Source organism: Rhopalosiphum maidis, chromosome 4, assembly GCF_003676215.2.
Source record: "Rhopalosiphum maidis isolate BTI-1 chromosome 4, ASM367621v3, whole genome shotgun sequence".
Classification (NCBI taxonomy): Eukaryota; Metazoa; Arthropoda; class Insecta; order Hemiptera; family Aphididae; genus Rhopalosiphum; species Rhopalosiphum maidis.
Window position 1 is genome coordinate 26,136,496 of NC_040880.1, and position 10,590 is coordinate 26,147,085.

Genomic DNA, 10,590 nt, shown 5'->3' on the forward strand with positions numbered 1-10,590 from the left:
ATAGTTTTATTTATTAATTATTATTGACTTGATACTTTAATATAATATTCAACACTGTACTGTTGTAGCTTGTACGTACTACTCATTTAGTTGTCTACAGTTCTGCACTTAATTTAGTTGGTTCACCATCACATATCAAAATATAGGTATTATCACAACTTAGTGATACGCATTTGCCCAATATTTAGAAAATATGGTTGATAGTTGATATGCTTCCGCCGCGTTTCATTGGTTGTTGGTATATCATTATATTTACGTCATACTAAAATATACGCTGATCAAAAGTTTTCCATGTCCCACCCTGTCATGCGCATTACTGAACCAAATTAAGTTTGTTGTCATCATACCTATTCATTTTATATTATATCACTTAACAACTTACACTATAGCATATGCTATATTGCTATATAGTATATACTAACGATTTTAGGTATAGCTCCCAATTTGGCGATATCCCATTATTGATTATTACAGTTTCCGAGTTTCAAATTCAAGCCGGCGTTTACAAACAATAGTATAATACAAACATTTGTGCGTCTGGGTTTCAGTGTGTGAGTATTATTTGTTTATTGTAATTATTTATACGTATTTTTAAGTAAAATAACCTAAGTAAACTTCGAATTTTATTCCATTGTTATTACATTAGAAGTGAAATGGACACTTTAATAGAACAGCAACGGCGTTACCACGAAGAACGTGAACGGTTAGTTGATGCTATGGTTAAAGAGATGCTGTGGAAAAAGTCGACGACTAGAGACGTGATTAACTCTGAACACCGACAAAAATTATTGCTCGATCAATATATGGAAGGAACCAATAAACTAAAAGAGCTATATGAAGATAAAGACGGTTTACGCAAAGAGGAAATTACTTCCATTTCAGGTCCAAATGAGTTTGCTGAATTTTATTTTCGTTTAAAAGGCATTAAAGAATTTCATAAGAAACATCCAAATGAAATATCAGTGCCATTATCTGTTGAGTTTGACGATTTGAATAACCTCCGTGAGAATCCTTCAGAGGAAATGACTAACATGGTAGATTTTACTGATGAAGAAGGCTATGGAAGATATTTGGATTTACATGAATGTTATGAAAGATATGTGAATTTAAAAGGAGTTGAAAAAGTTGATTACATTACTTACCTATCTATATTTGATCATTTGTTTGATATCCCTAAAGATCGTAAAAATTCAGAATATAGAAAATATGTAGATATTTTATTGGAATATTTGCATGGTTATTATTTACGAATAAAACCTTTACATGATGTTGACAATGAAATGGATACCGTTCGAATAGAATTTATAAATCAATGGGAAGAAGGCACTTTTCCAGGTTGGCCGAAAGACACAAGTAGTGCTTTAGCCAATGTTGGAGCACATTTAGATTTGTATGCATTTTCTTCTTGGGAAGAATTAGCCTCTCTTGGACTCGATCGTTTAAAATCAGCTTTGATGGCATTAGGATTAAAATGTGGTGGAACTCTGGAAGAAAGAGCTCAAAGATTATTTTCAACTAAAGGGAAAACTTCATTAGATCCATCTTTATTAGCCAAAGGTAAGCCAGGCAAAATGAACCGCACTAAAGAACAAGAAAGGCAAAAAGAATTAGCAATGCTTGAAGCACAAGTTTATAGGTTTTGTGAACTTTTAGCTGAACAGAGACTAGCGACTAAAGAGAATGTTCAAAGAAGACAAGCTCGAACTGAAGGAGAACGTGATGATTCAGAAAATGAGGCAAGTGCATCAGAGTCTGATGATGAACAAGGAGAAGATATCCCTTATAATCCAAAAAATTTACCTCTTGGTTGGGATGGAAAGCCAATTCCATATTGGTTATATAAGCTACATGGATTAAATATTAGCTATAACTGTGAAATTTGTGGTAATTTTACGTATAAGGGTCCCAAAGCATTTCAACGGCATTTTGCTGAATGGAGACACGCACATGGAATGAGATGTTTAGGTATACCAAATACTGCACATTTTGCTAATGTTACACAAATTGAAGATGCACTTGCTCTTTGGGAAAAATTAAAAACAATGAAACATGATGAACGGTGGCAACCAGAGAATGAGGAAGAATTTGAAGATTCTCAAGGAAATGTAGTCACTAAGAAGACTTATGAAGATCTCAAGCGACAAGGCTTATTGTAGTATTTAAAAACAATAATCAATTATTTGTTTATAACGTATCGAATATTATACTCTATGGACCATGATTTAATTTTTAAATATTAATCAAACCAAAAATAGCATTTCATAAAAATATATATATGTATTTTACTGGATTTTTTTATTGTAATTATTATTTAGTTCATGTATAATTAAATTCTGAGTAGTCATCAAAAGTATAATCATTGCTGAAATGCAAAATAATAATTATTTAATGATGCTTTATATCGTATTATATTTTTTTTATCATTAACTAGGTATCTAGGTATTAGTGTTAAATAATAATACTATTATAATATATGATAAATTGGTAACATACCTATTATTTGAATTATTATAATATAAAAACAATAAGTAAGGAATATTGTAGAACGTATAAAATAATGTTAAACTTAATTATAACTACAATTATATAGTTATAATGAACCACAAATACAACTGACAAAATAAAATAAACTTAAATTTCAAAAATTGCTATGCAGTTGAAAATTGAAATGCATTCAATCCTCAAATCTGAACATCTGATGTGATGTAAGTTTTTATCAGCTGATATGTTTTATATGCGTAATTAGTCATGTAGCATTCAGCTATATAGAATTGCAAATTTTGATTTTTCTATACTCGATCAAAATAAGATGTAATCTGGGCAGTTGACTATGTGCTTGAGTGTGGAATTATTTTCTGTGTTGTAGATTAAGTAATGGTAACTGCCTTGGTCATTTCTTATGTTGAATAAAGTTTACCTAGAATTATTTATTACTTATTAGTGAATATTATGTTCTACACTATGCGTATATTTCAGTATAAAATGGAACCAGTTTTTGTTTATGGAACGTTGAAACGAAATCAGCCTAATTATTACCATCTCAATGACACTAAAAACGGCTCTGCTGTGTTTAGATCAGTTGCCGTTACAGTCAATAAATATCCTTTAGTAATTTCTACTAAATTTAATATACCATTTTTGTTACAAAAAGAAGGCACTGGACATGTAAGTGATTTTGTATACAATATCATATATATTGTAACAGCATTCAATTCTTTACTAAATATCTCGAATGTGGTTTTAGGAAATTAAAGGTGAAATATATGACATTGACGCAACCATGTTGGAATATTTGGACGATTTTGAAAATCATCCAGATTTTTATAAACGACAAAAGACTCAAGTTAAATTACCAAATGGAGATATTACTGAATGTTGGGTATATTTTTTACCGAAATATCCAGATAGTTATTTGAATTTACAATGCTTTGACAATTACGATTCTTGTGGTGAACATGGACTTCCATATGTCACAAGGTATCAGAGAGATCCAGATGACGAATTATCATTTCCCAATTGGAAATTATCTAATTAATGATATTTCAATTATTTTACAGTGAAGAACTACGATTATTAGAATAGAATTCAAGTTAGTCGATAAAATAGTCATAGATAGCTCCTGTTCTCAGTCCAATGTTTATTATTAAATCAATTAGGTGTAAAAAACTAAAATTAGTATTCGCACTACACTAGTGCATTTTAAAAATAAATTCATATCACACATTGTTTGAAATATAAATGAAATTTGTTTAAAAAAAAAATATATGTGTAGTAGTTATAATAATTTCTATACAAAAAAAGGTGCTAAATTACATTTAGGAGAAATAATTGCTTTCATATAAATTCACACTTTTTTTTTAATTTTAATTGACTAGAAATAATAATTTTAACTTTGTGCTTAATGCAGCCAAAACTTGATAACATTAAATTATTTTTAAGCATAATTTTATAACTGATTCAAAGTTACAGAACAGTTATTTATATCCATGACTTTTATTCTAAAACATTGTATGTTCTGCAACACAACCAGAGCTACTTCTTCACGTCCTAATTCATTTAGTTGATCAACCAATGTGCCTGGAAAGATAATTAGTAAAATATAATTTTAATACAATATTTAGATTTTCTTTATTTTTACCTATTGTTGGGGCAGGTTGAACTGTTGCCCAGGTATCTATCAGTGCTAGAAAAGAACTAGTTGGTCCATTATCAAATAATTGAACTTTTGAATCTAATCCAATGTTGAGAGCAAACAATGCCCAATCTCTTCCTAATGGGTGTACTGGATCAATGAGACGACTTAATTCTTGACGACACATGGTATTTAATTCTGTTAGTGGTAAACTATCCGTACAAGATAACATATTTTCCACCTAAATTGGATATAATATAATGCAAGAATAAACTTGTAATATTACATATTATTAATGGAATAAATATTTACCTGGTCACATCCAAATGCAATTAAGTCCAATACACATTCCTTTTTTCCAGTTAATGGATTAACAACTAATGATTTAAAATCGGAAGTTTTCCGTACTGCATAGAATATATCATCAACACCGTAACCATGAGGCTGTACATAATGTTCAGATAAATTTGAGGGACTAAGAAATTCTTTAATTACTTTCATCCCTGGGCATGTTTCAATCAATACCTATAGTTCATATTTATAAATTAATATTTTGTAATTATAATGATAATTATATAACAAATATTAAAAAAATTAAATATTTAATGTATTTTTATTTAATTACTAGATTAATAGAATGCAATATTTCTTCTAGAAAATAGAAACATGTATAACTTGATGATTTAGAACCTCGGATTTTTATTTCAATACAACCATCTTGTTCTAGGGATACCATGCACTCTATATTGCTTATACATAACACAGTACCACCATACCATTGATATAAGTAACTGTCCATGTCTTCATAGTAATTATTTTGCAAGTAACGTAATTCAACCTGAATTCAATATTTATGGATTTATATTTATAATATGGATGAAGAATAAATCAATTTTCAATACCTGTATTCTAATGAAAATTGATGATAAAAGTTCAAGAAATTGCGGTTGAGAGCTAAGTCGAATTCCTCCGTAACAACAGTCGACATTATTACCCCAGGGTTTCCACAAAGTTTCATCTTTTTCTCTTATGATATATGCTGGGAATTCATATTCAATGTCCCCTTCATTATCATACTAAAATAATAAATTTTAAGTTGTAAGATACAAGTGACAATTTAGAGAATAATTGTAGTTTTAGACTTTCAATTATAATATTTCAGTAAGGTACTAGCCCGCCATTGATAAACATACAATTTCAAAAACAGTTAATACACTGTAAGCGTTGCACTTGCATTTAACCCAAGTCCAATTATAGGGACAGTATTGTAGTACGGTTTACTTACTTAATCAATTAAAAATAAAAAACAACATTTTATTCCAATAAAATATTTTTACATACAATGTTCTAAAAATAGCTAGAACAGTGTTAGTTGCGATACTCACTTAATCGCTAATCTTAACTTTGTTACACAATAACTATTCAAAAAACACAAATAGCACTATAATTTATTTTTGTAAATATTTGTTTATGTGTTATTTTAAGGAATATATAGCAACAGATTTGATGACATTTCTACGAGTAATGCTCGTAATGTTTTGTGTGAGTGTTACGTTCACATATATACCAATGATAAGTTAAATTAAAAATTAATAACTATTTAACATACTTGGACACATATTTTCATTGTTTCCAATAGTTGAAGTACTGACATGGCATCATAATGAGGAAACATGATCTGAAAATCATTTGCTTGATATGAACCAGACATACGTGTCTGACTGATCAAAAAATCTACTGAAAACAGTGTACCAATTATATTTGAACCAAACCAATTTGGAGATATAACAATTAAATCTGGTTGTAATCCAGATTTTAAGAATAAAACCTGAAAAATATAAACAATAGTTTTAAAATTAATTTTAATTGACTTTGAATTAACATACTTCACCAAGGTTTTGTAGCTGGATAAGTAATATATTTAAATGTTGAATAGTAGCCAATGGATTTACTTCAAGATGAATAGTATCACAAAATGTCTTCCAAGACAAAACAGGAAATGGATTTGCAATTTTTCTTAGTTTAGGTAAAAAATTCTGTACAGCTTCACAAAAACCACTCATTCTAGGTATGTTCTGAAATCATATAATACAATTAAAAAATAATAATCAAATACATAGATAATTTTATGGCCACAATAAATGCTCAAAAGAGTTAATGTCATGTTTAAAATACCTATGTAACAATTCAAAGTAATAAATTATTGTGAAAGCCCTAAAATAATAAAATATAATAACTCATGTATTTTTATAACACACGTCAGTGCTATTGAAATTAGATTGCACTCAGTGAAATTCCAAGAAGTGCACACCATTAAAATTCATAGAAAAAAAAAAAGAAAAAAAAAAAAACTGTGCACTATTAAATATAATTTAAACCTCAATTCTTGTAATCGAAGACTTAGTGTTATAATAGTTTTCCCTAGGTGGGTCATCAAGTAACTTATAACCACCACGAGCGAAGAATGATAGCTTATTTAATCTGCCATTACTGTTTGCACCGCAAATGATATCACCTCGATAATATCCCTGATAGAAAACTTGAATTTAACCATTTTGTCTTAACAATAAATTATGATGTGCAAAACAATATTATGTGAAGTTATACATTATTCATTATTTCTATATTTTTATTTATAATATGAAACTTGTAAGGAGATTACTTACAAAATGAAGTCGTTTTTTACTAATACTAATTGCTTCTTTAAAGTTTTTCACACTTAATGAGTCGACTGCCATTATATCAAATAGTACTAATTTTTCATATATTTGAAACACATGTCCATACTCGTCTTTCATAGTTTTAATCAATTGGTCAGGTTGGTGACCTATTCTCTGGCCATTGTGTGTAGCAACTATTACCACTGGCACTAAATGATTTGAAATACCATTTTTGCCTAAAAAAGATTATGTACTGATTTTAGTATGATTAGAAAGAATATTTCTTGTACTACAAACTTATTGGTTCTGTAATCTGAAGTCTTGCTTGAACAAAACTAAGCCAATAACGTACAGTCTTAAAAACTTCTGTAGAAGACTGTTGCTCTTTATAAACAATAATAACTACTTTATTTGGTGTATTTTGAATTACATGATGATAAGAATTATAGTATGTATCTTCCCCGGAAAAATCCCAAAATGTACATTCGTTAATACCCGATAATTTTTCCTATAAATATATTAATATGTTTTACTATAATTGCTTGATGAATTGATAGATAAAAAATAATTGAATATGTTTGGTTTTATACCTTTTGAACTGCTATACCCTTAGTACCATCATGATTATAATAATTTGAAGTGTTTGTAGTGTTATATTCCGTAAGACTTATTTCATTTCCATTATTGCACTGATCCTGAGACGTATTAGTTCCTGTTTAAAAAACATAGTAGTAGATTTGTCATAAAATTATAATTAATTATATGTGTATTTACTGTTAGTATTAATTGTTCTCAATGTATTTCGTGACTTGTCAAGAAGCATTGAAAACAGACCTAGTTTCATCAAGCGTATAATTGATGACTTGCCAGCATTGGAATGTCCAAAAAATAACAAATTTGTGTTTTGTATGTAATCATGGCTAACAACTAATTGTTGAATATAATTTTCTCTTGCACTATTCTGTAGTAATAAAACAATATAACACTAAAAAATTTCAACAAAAATAAAATAAAATTTTAAAATGTAAGCTAACAGTGTTCAATTTGGTAAATATTGATAATATTTCTTTTTGATTATTTTTAATAGCAGTGATTTCTGGTTTAATATTGTCTGCACTACGCTGCTGAGGATCACTTCCTGCAATGCATAAAAACCTAAAACATAATTTAAATATAAGTACATTTGAGTCAAATTCTATTTTATTGATATTGCCACAAAAGTAGTAGAAATAGAATGTTTACCTAACAATTTCAACATGACCATGTCTGGTAGCTATATGCAATGGATACAATCCTCTATCATTAGGGTATTCAAAACTATGGCCCATATTTATTATTGTTTCCACGACATTTAATAAACCTTCTTGTACAGCAACATGAATTGGAGCATTGCCTTCCTAAAGTAAAATACCCATGTTCATTTATTTTGTACTAAAATTATCAAAAAATGTATTTACACTATTAAAAATGTCTAGATTTCCGGGTGCATTATGAAGTAAATATATCACAACATCTTCATGTTTTTCTTTTATGGCAACCAACAATGGTGTATCCAGATTTTCATTAACCATGTCTGCTGTAGCATTGTGTTCCACTAATTTCATTACACATTCTAAGTAACCATAACGACATGCTATATGCATCGGTGTATCTCCGTTCTGTAAACAGATAATAAGTATTAAGTAATCATGCCGACATTTGCAAATGTCGTCACTATTACATTGTTTTGTTCGTAAGCAACTTTAGGCTGTCGGAACAATAAGCTTTTGATCACGGAAGTGTTATTATTCCTAGTGGCCAAATGCAGCGGAGTGTTTCCATTAATGTCTTTGACGCACACACCTGTTCCTCTGTCCAACAAAACATCGACAACATGCTGAAAATCGCGAGCGGATGCCAAGTGCAAGGCGGTTTGTCCTTTCTAAACACATTTTTAATGTCCATAAGGTCTATTTATTTAAGTATTACGATTTATGACGATCTACTATCACCATCGTATGTTTAAAATAATGAACAAAGTTTACGTTATTTTCGGCGAAAATATCCTGGTCACCGTTTTCGATCAGTGACTCTGCTAATTTTTCGTCAACTTCTTCCAACGACTGTAACAGCGACGACATGGTTTTGTTTAATCGACCACAACTTATTCAATCGGTCAGTCGCTCGTGAACGAAATTAATGATATCATTACGTGATGTTCATTTGACCATAATAATTACACCGAAACATACCGAATTTCCGCAAATATAATATTTCAAATTATAATAATAACGTTATTAAAATGTTTAATATTATAAATAAAAATATTAATCAAGCGTTTCAAAACCATTTTGTTAATGCATATTGAATGGTAATTAATTAATTGTTATTATTTTAGAACTTTAGATACGAGACACTATTATTGTACTAGATATATTATATTCAATATTTTCAAACAATCCCGATTAGATACCATGGGTATAGAATAGATATCGTGCCGATCACCGACACGTCTCCCTATCAACCGCGATCACGGTTTTTCTGATTAGATAACTGCCCAAGAATATATTATAATAATATTTTACATATTTTATTATTTTGTCATGACCGTCATGACTGTCCACAAATGGATCACGGGAAAAGATCCGGTCAAAATTTCGGACGGAAAATATAACCCCGGGAAAAATATTTGGCAAATGAAAAATATCCGCATGACGATTGACGGTCATTGACCTTCGTAAATCGTAAATGCGAAGATATAAATATTTACTCTTGTGACTCGCAATATAATTTTTTCGAACCTATCTTAAACTGTTGGGAATAAAGCAAGACTAGAACTTAAATCCTATAACCTAATACCTAATGCGCGTAAACCTACATTATTTAATTTTTTTAAATTATTATAAAATATTGAAATTGGATATTCTCTATTTTTGTTAGTTTATAGTTATTGTAAATCAATTACTCAAAAGATATTAATCATAGAGCCAGTAACATTAAGTAATTATTACTTTAATACTTTATTTTGATAGAAATAAACATAATAAGATATTCAAAATGTAGGTATTTATAGGCGTTTTAAAATTCAAAACTTGAAATTTATTTTTAAGTGTTGAAAAAAATGCGATATTGCGTAATATTTTACAGAAATTTAAAAATATTAAGAATACATTAATACAATATTATTTGTCTATGTAAGCATTTGAAATTACAAAATTAGATATTAAATATTTAAACGAAAAACCATTTATATTAGTTGGTTTGTAGTTTGTTGTATAATTCAAAAGATATCTATTATTCATAAAAACTTTATGTTAAGTTAATCGGATTATCAATTTTTATACCTATTAATTATATTAATATATTATCATACATAAATCAGGCTTAATAAAAATATCTAGTTGAAATTTCAGCCTGAAAATACACGGTAAATCGAAAAATAAACATAAAAAGTATCGGTTTTACTAAAATTATATTATTTTTATACAAAATTAAAAATACGTAATAATAATTATAAATCAAAATATATTATTAAACATTATTTTTATCAAAGAATTATCTATAATTATTTATTATAGGTACTTTTTCTTTTAAAAATTACAAATAGGTACAAATAAATACGAAATCGATCTTTTTTATAAACGAAAGGTTTTACCCGCGTTTTCGTTGACATAATACCTAATTCAAATTTTAAGCAGTGTTTTTTTTCATTAGTCATTGATTTTCTTTTTTATAGTATTTTTTTTTTTTAAATTCAAGTTAGAAAATCTTATGAAAAACCTGTTATTAAATATTCAAGTATTTTAATTCATCATAATA

At 28.4% G+C, this 10,590-nt stretch overlaps 3 protein-coding genes across 6 annotated transcripts; 2 read left to right on the forward strand and 1 right to left on the reverse strand.

Annotated features, from left to right (window-relative positions):
- Positions 1-408: 408 nt before the first annotated feature.
- Positions 409-2,365, forward strand: LOC113549965 (splicing factor 3A subunit 3). The gene is made up of 2 exons (XM_026951516.1): positions 409-551; positions 647-2,365. Exon 2 carries the CDS (start codon positions 654-656, stop codon positions 2,154-2,156), a length of 1,503 nt encoding a protein of 500 aa, XP_026807317.1. The 5' UTR covers positions 409-551; positions 647-653; the 3' UTR covers positions 2,157-2,365.
- On the forward strand, positions 412-4,116 carry LOC113549971 (gamma-glutamylaminecyclotransferase B-like). 3 transcript variants are annotated; one of them, XM_026951545.1, is made up of 4 exons: positions 412-551; positions 2,977-3,165; positions 3,245-3,477; positions 3,558-4,116. In XM_026951545.1, the coding sequence occupies exons 2-4, from the start codon at positions 2,983-2,985 to the stop codon at positions 3,580-3,582; spliced, it is 441 nt and encodes a 146-aa protein (XP_026807346.1). In that variant the 5' UTR covers positions 412-551; positions 2,977-2,982; the 3' UTR covers positions 3,583-4,116. The 3 variants fall into 3 exon arrangements, with proteins under 3 accessions (XP_026807346.1, XP_026807328.1, XP_026807337.1); XM_026951527.1 differs by having other exon boundaries at positions 3,245-4,116; XM_026951536.1 differs by lacking the exon at positions 412-551 and adding an exon at positions 2,566-2,705 and having other exon boundaries at positions 3,245-4,116.
- On the reverse strand, positions 3,785-9,697 carry LOC113549953 (death-associated protein kinase 1-like). Of its 2 annotated transcripts, XM_026951495.1 has the most exons (17): positions 8,817-9,697; positions 8,513-8,713; positions 8,250-8,450; positions 8,035-8,189; positions 7,827-7,947; positions 7,567-7,753; positions 7,383-7,504; positions 7,090-7,300; positions 6,799-7,028; positions 6,511-6,660; positions 6,019-6,207; positions 5,742-5,960; positions 5,035-5,208; positions 4,758-4,970; positions 4,445-4,657; positions 4,139-4,373; positions 3,785-4,077 (listed from the first exon to the last, which is right to left on the reverse strand). In XM_026951495.1, the coding sequence occupies exons 1-17, from the start codon at positions 8,910-8,912 to the stop codon at positions 3,947-3,949; spliced, it is 3,048 nt and encodes a 1,015-aa protein (XP_026807296.1). In that variant the 5' UTR covers positions 8,913-9,697; the 3' UTR covers positions 3,785-3,946. The 2 variants fall into 2 exon arrangements, with proteins under 2 accessions (XP_026807296.1, XP_026807303.1); XM_026951502.1 differs by lacking the exon at positions 6,511-6,660 and having other exon boundaries at positions 8,817-9,694.
- Between the last annotated feature and the right edge of the window lie 893 nt (positions 9,698-10,590).

Bases quoted from the DNA above. Each gene is read 5' to 3' on its own strand.
- LOC113549965 (XM_026951516.1), top strand. From the start codon at position 654: ATGGACACTTTAATAGAACAGCAACGGCGTTACCACGAAGAACGTGAA.
- LOC113549971 (XM_026951527.1), top strand. From the start codon at position 2,983: ATGGAACCAGTTTTTGTTTATGGAACGTTGAAACGAAATCAGCCTAAT. The intron at 3,166-3,244 runs GTAAGTGATTTT...ATGTGGTTTTAG, and splicing joins AAAAAGAAGGCACTGGACAT to GAAATTAAAGGTGAAATATA.
- LOC113549953 (XM_026951495.1), bottom strand. From the start codon at position 8,912: ATGTCGTCGCTGTTACAGTCGTTGGAAGAAGTTGACGAAAAATTAGCA. The intron at 8,451-8,512 runs GTAATAGTGACG...ATCTGTTTACAG, and splicing joins TTGCTTACGAACAAAACAAT to AACGGAGATACACCGATGCA. The intron at 7,754-7,826 runs GTTAGCTTACAT...TTATTACTACAG, and splicing joins TATTTACCAAATTGAACACT to AATAGTGCAAGAGAAAATTA.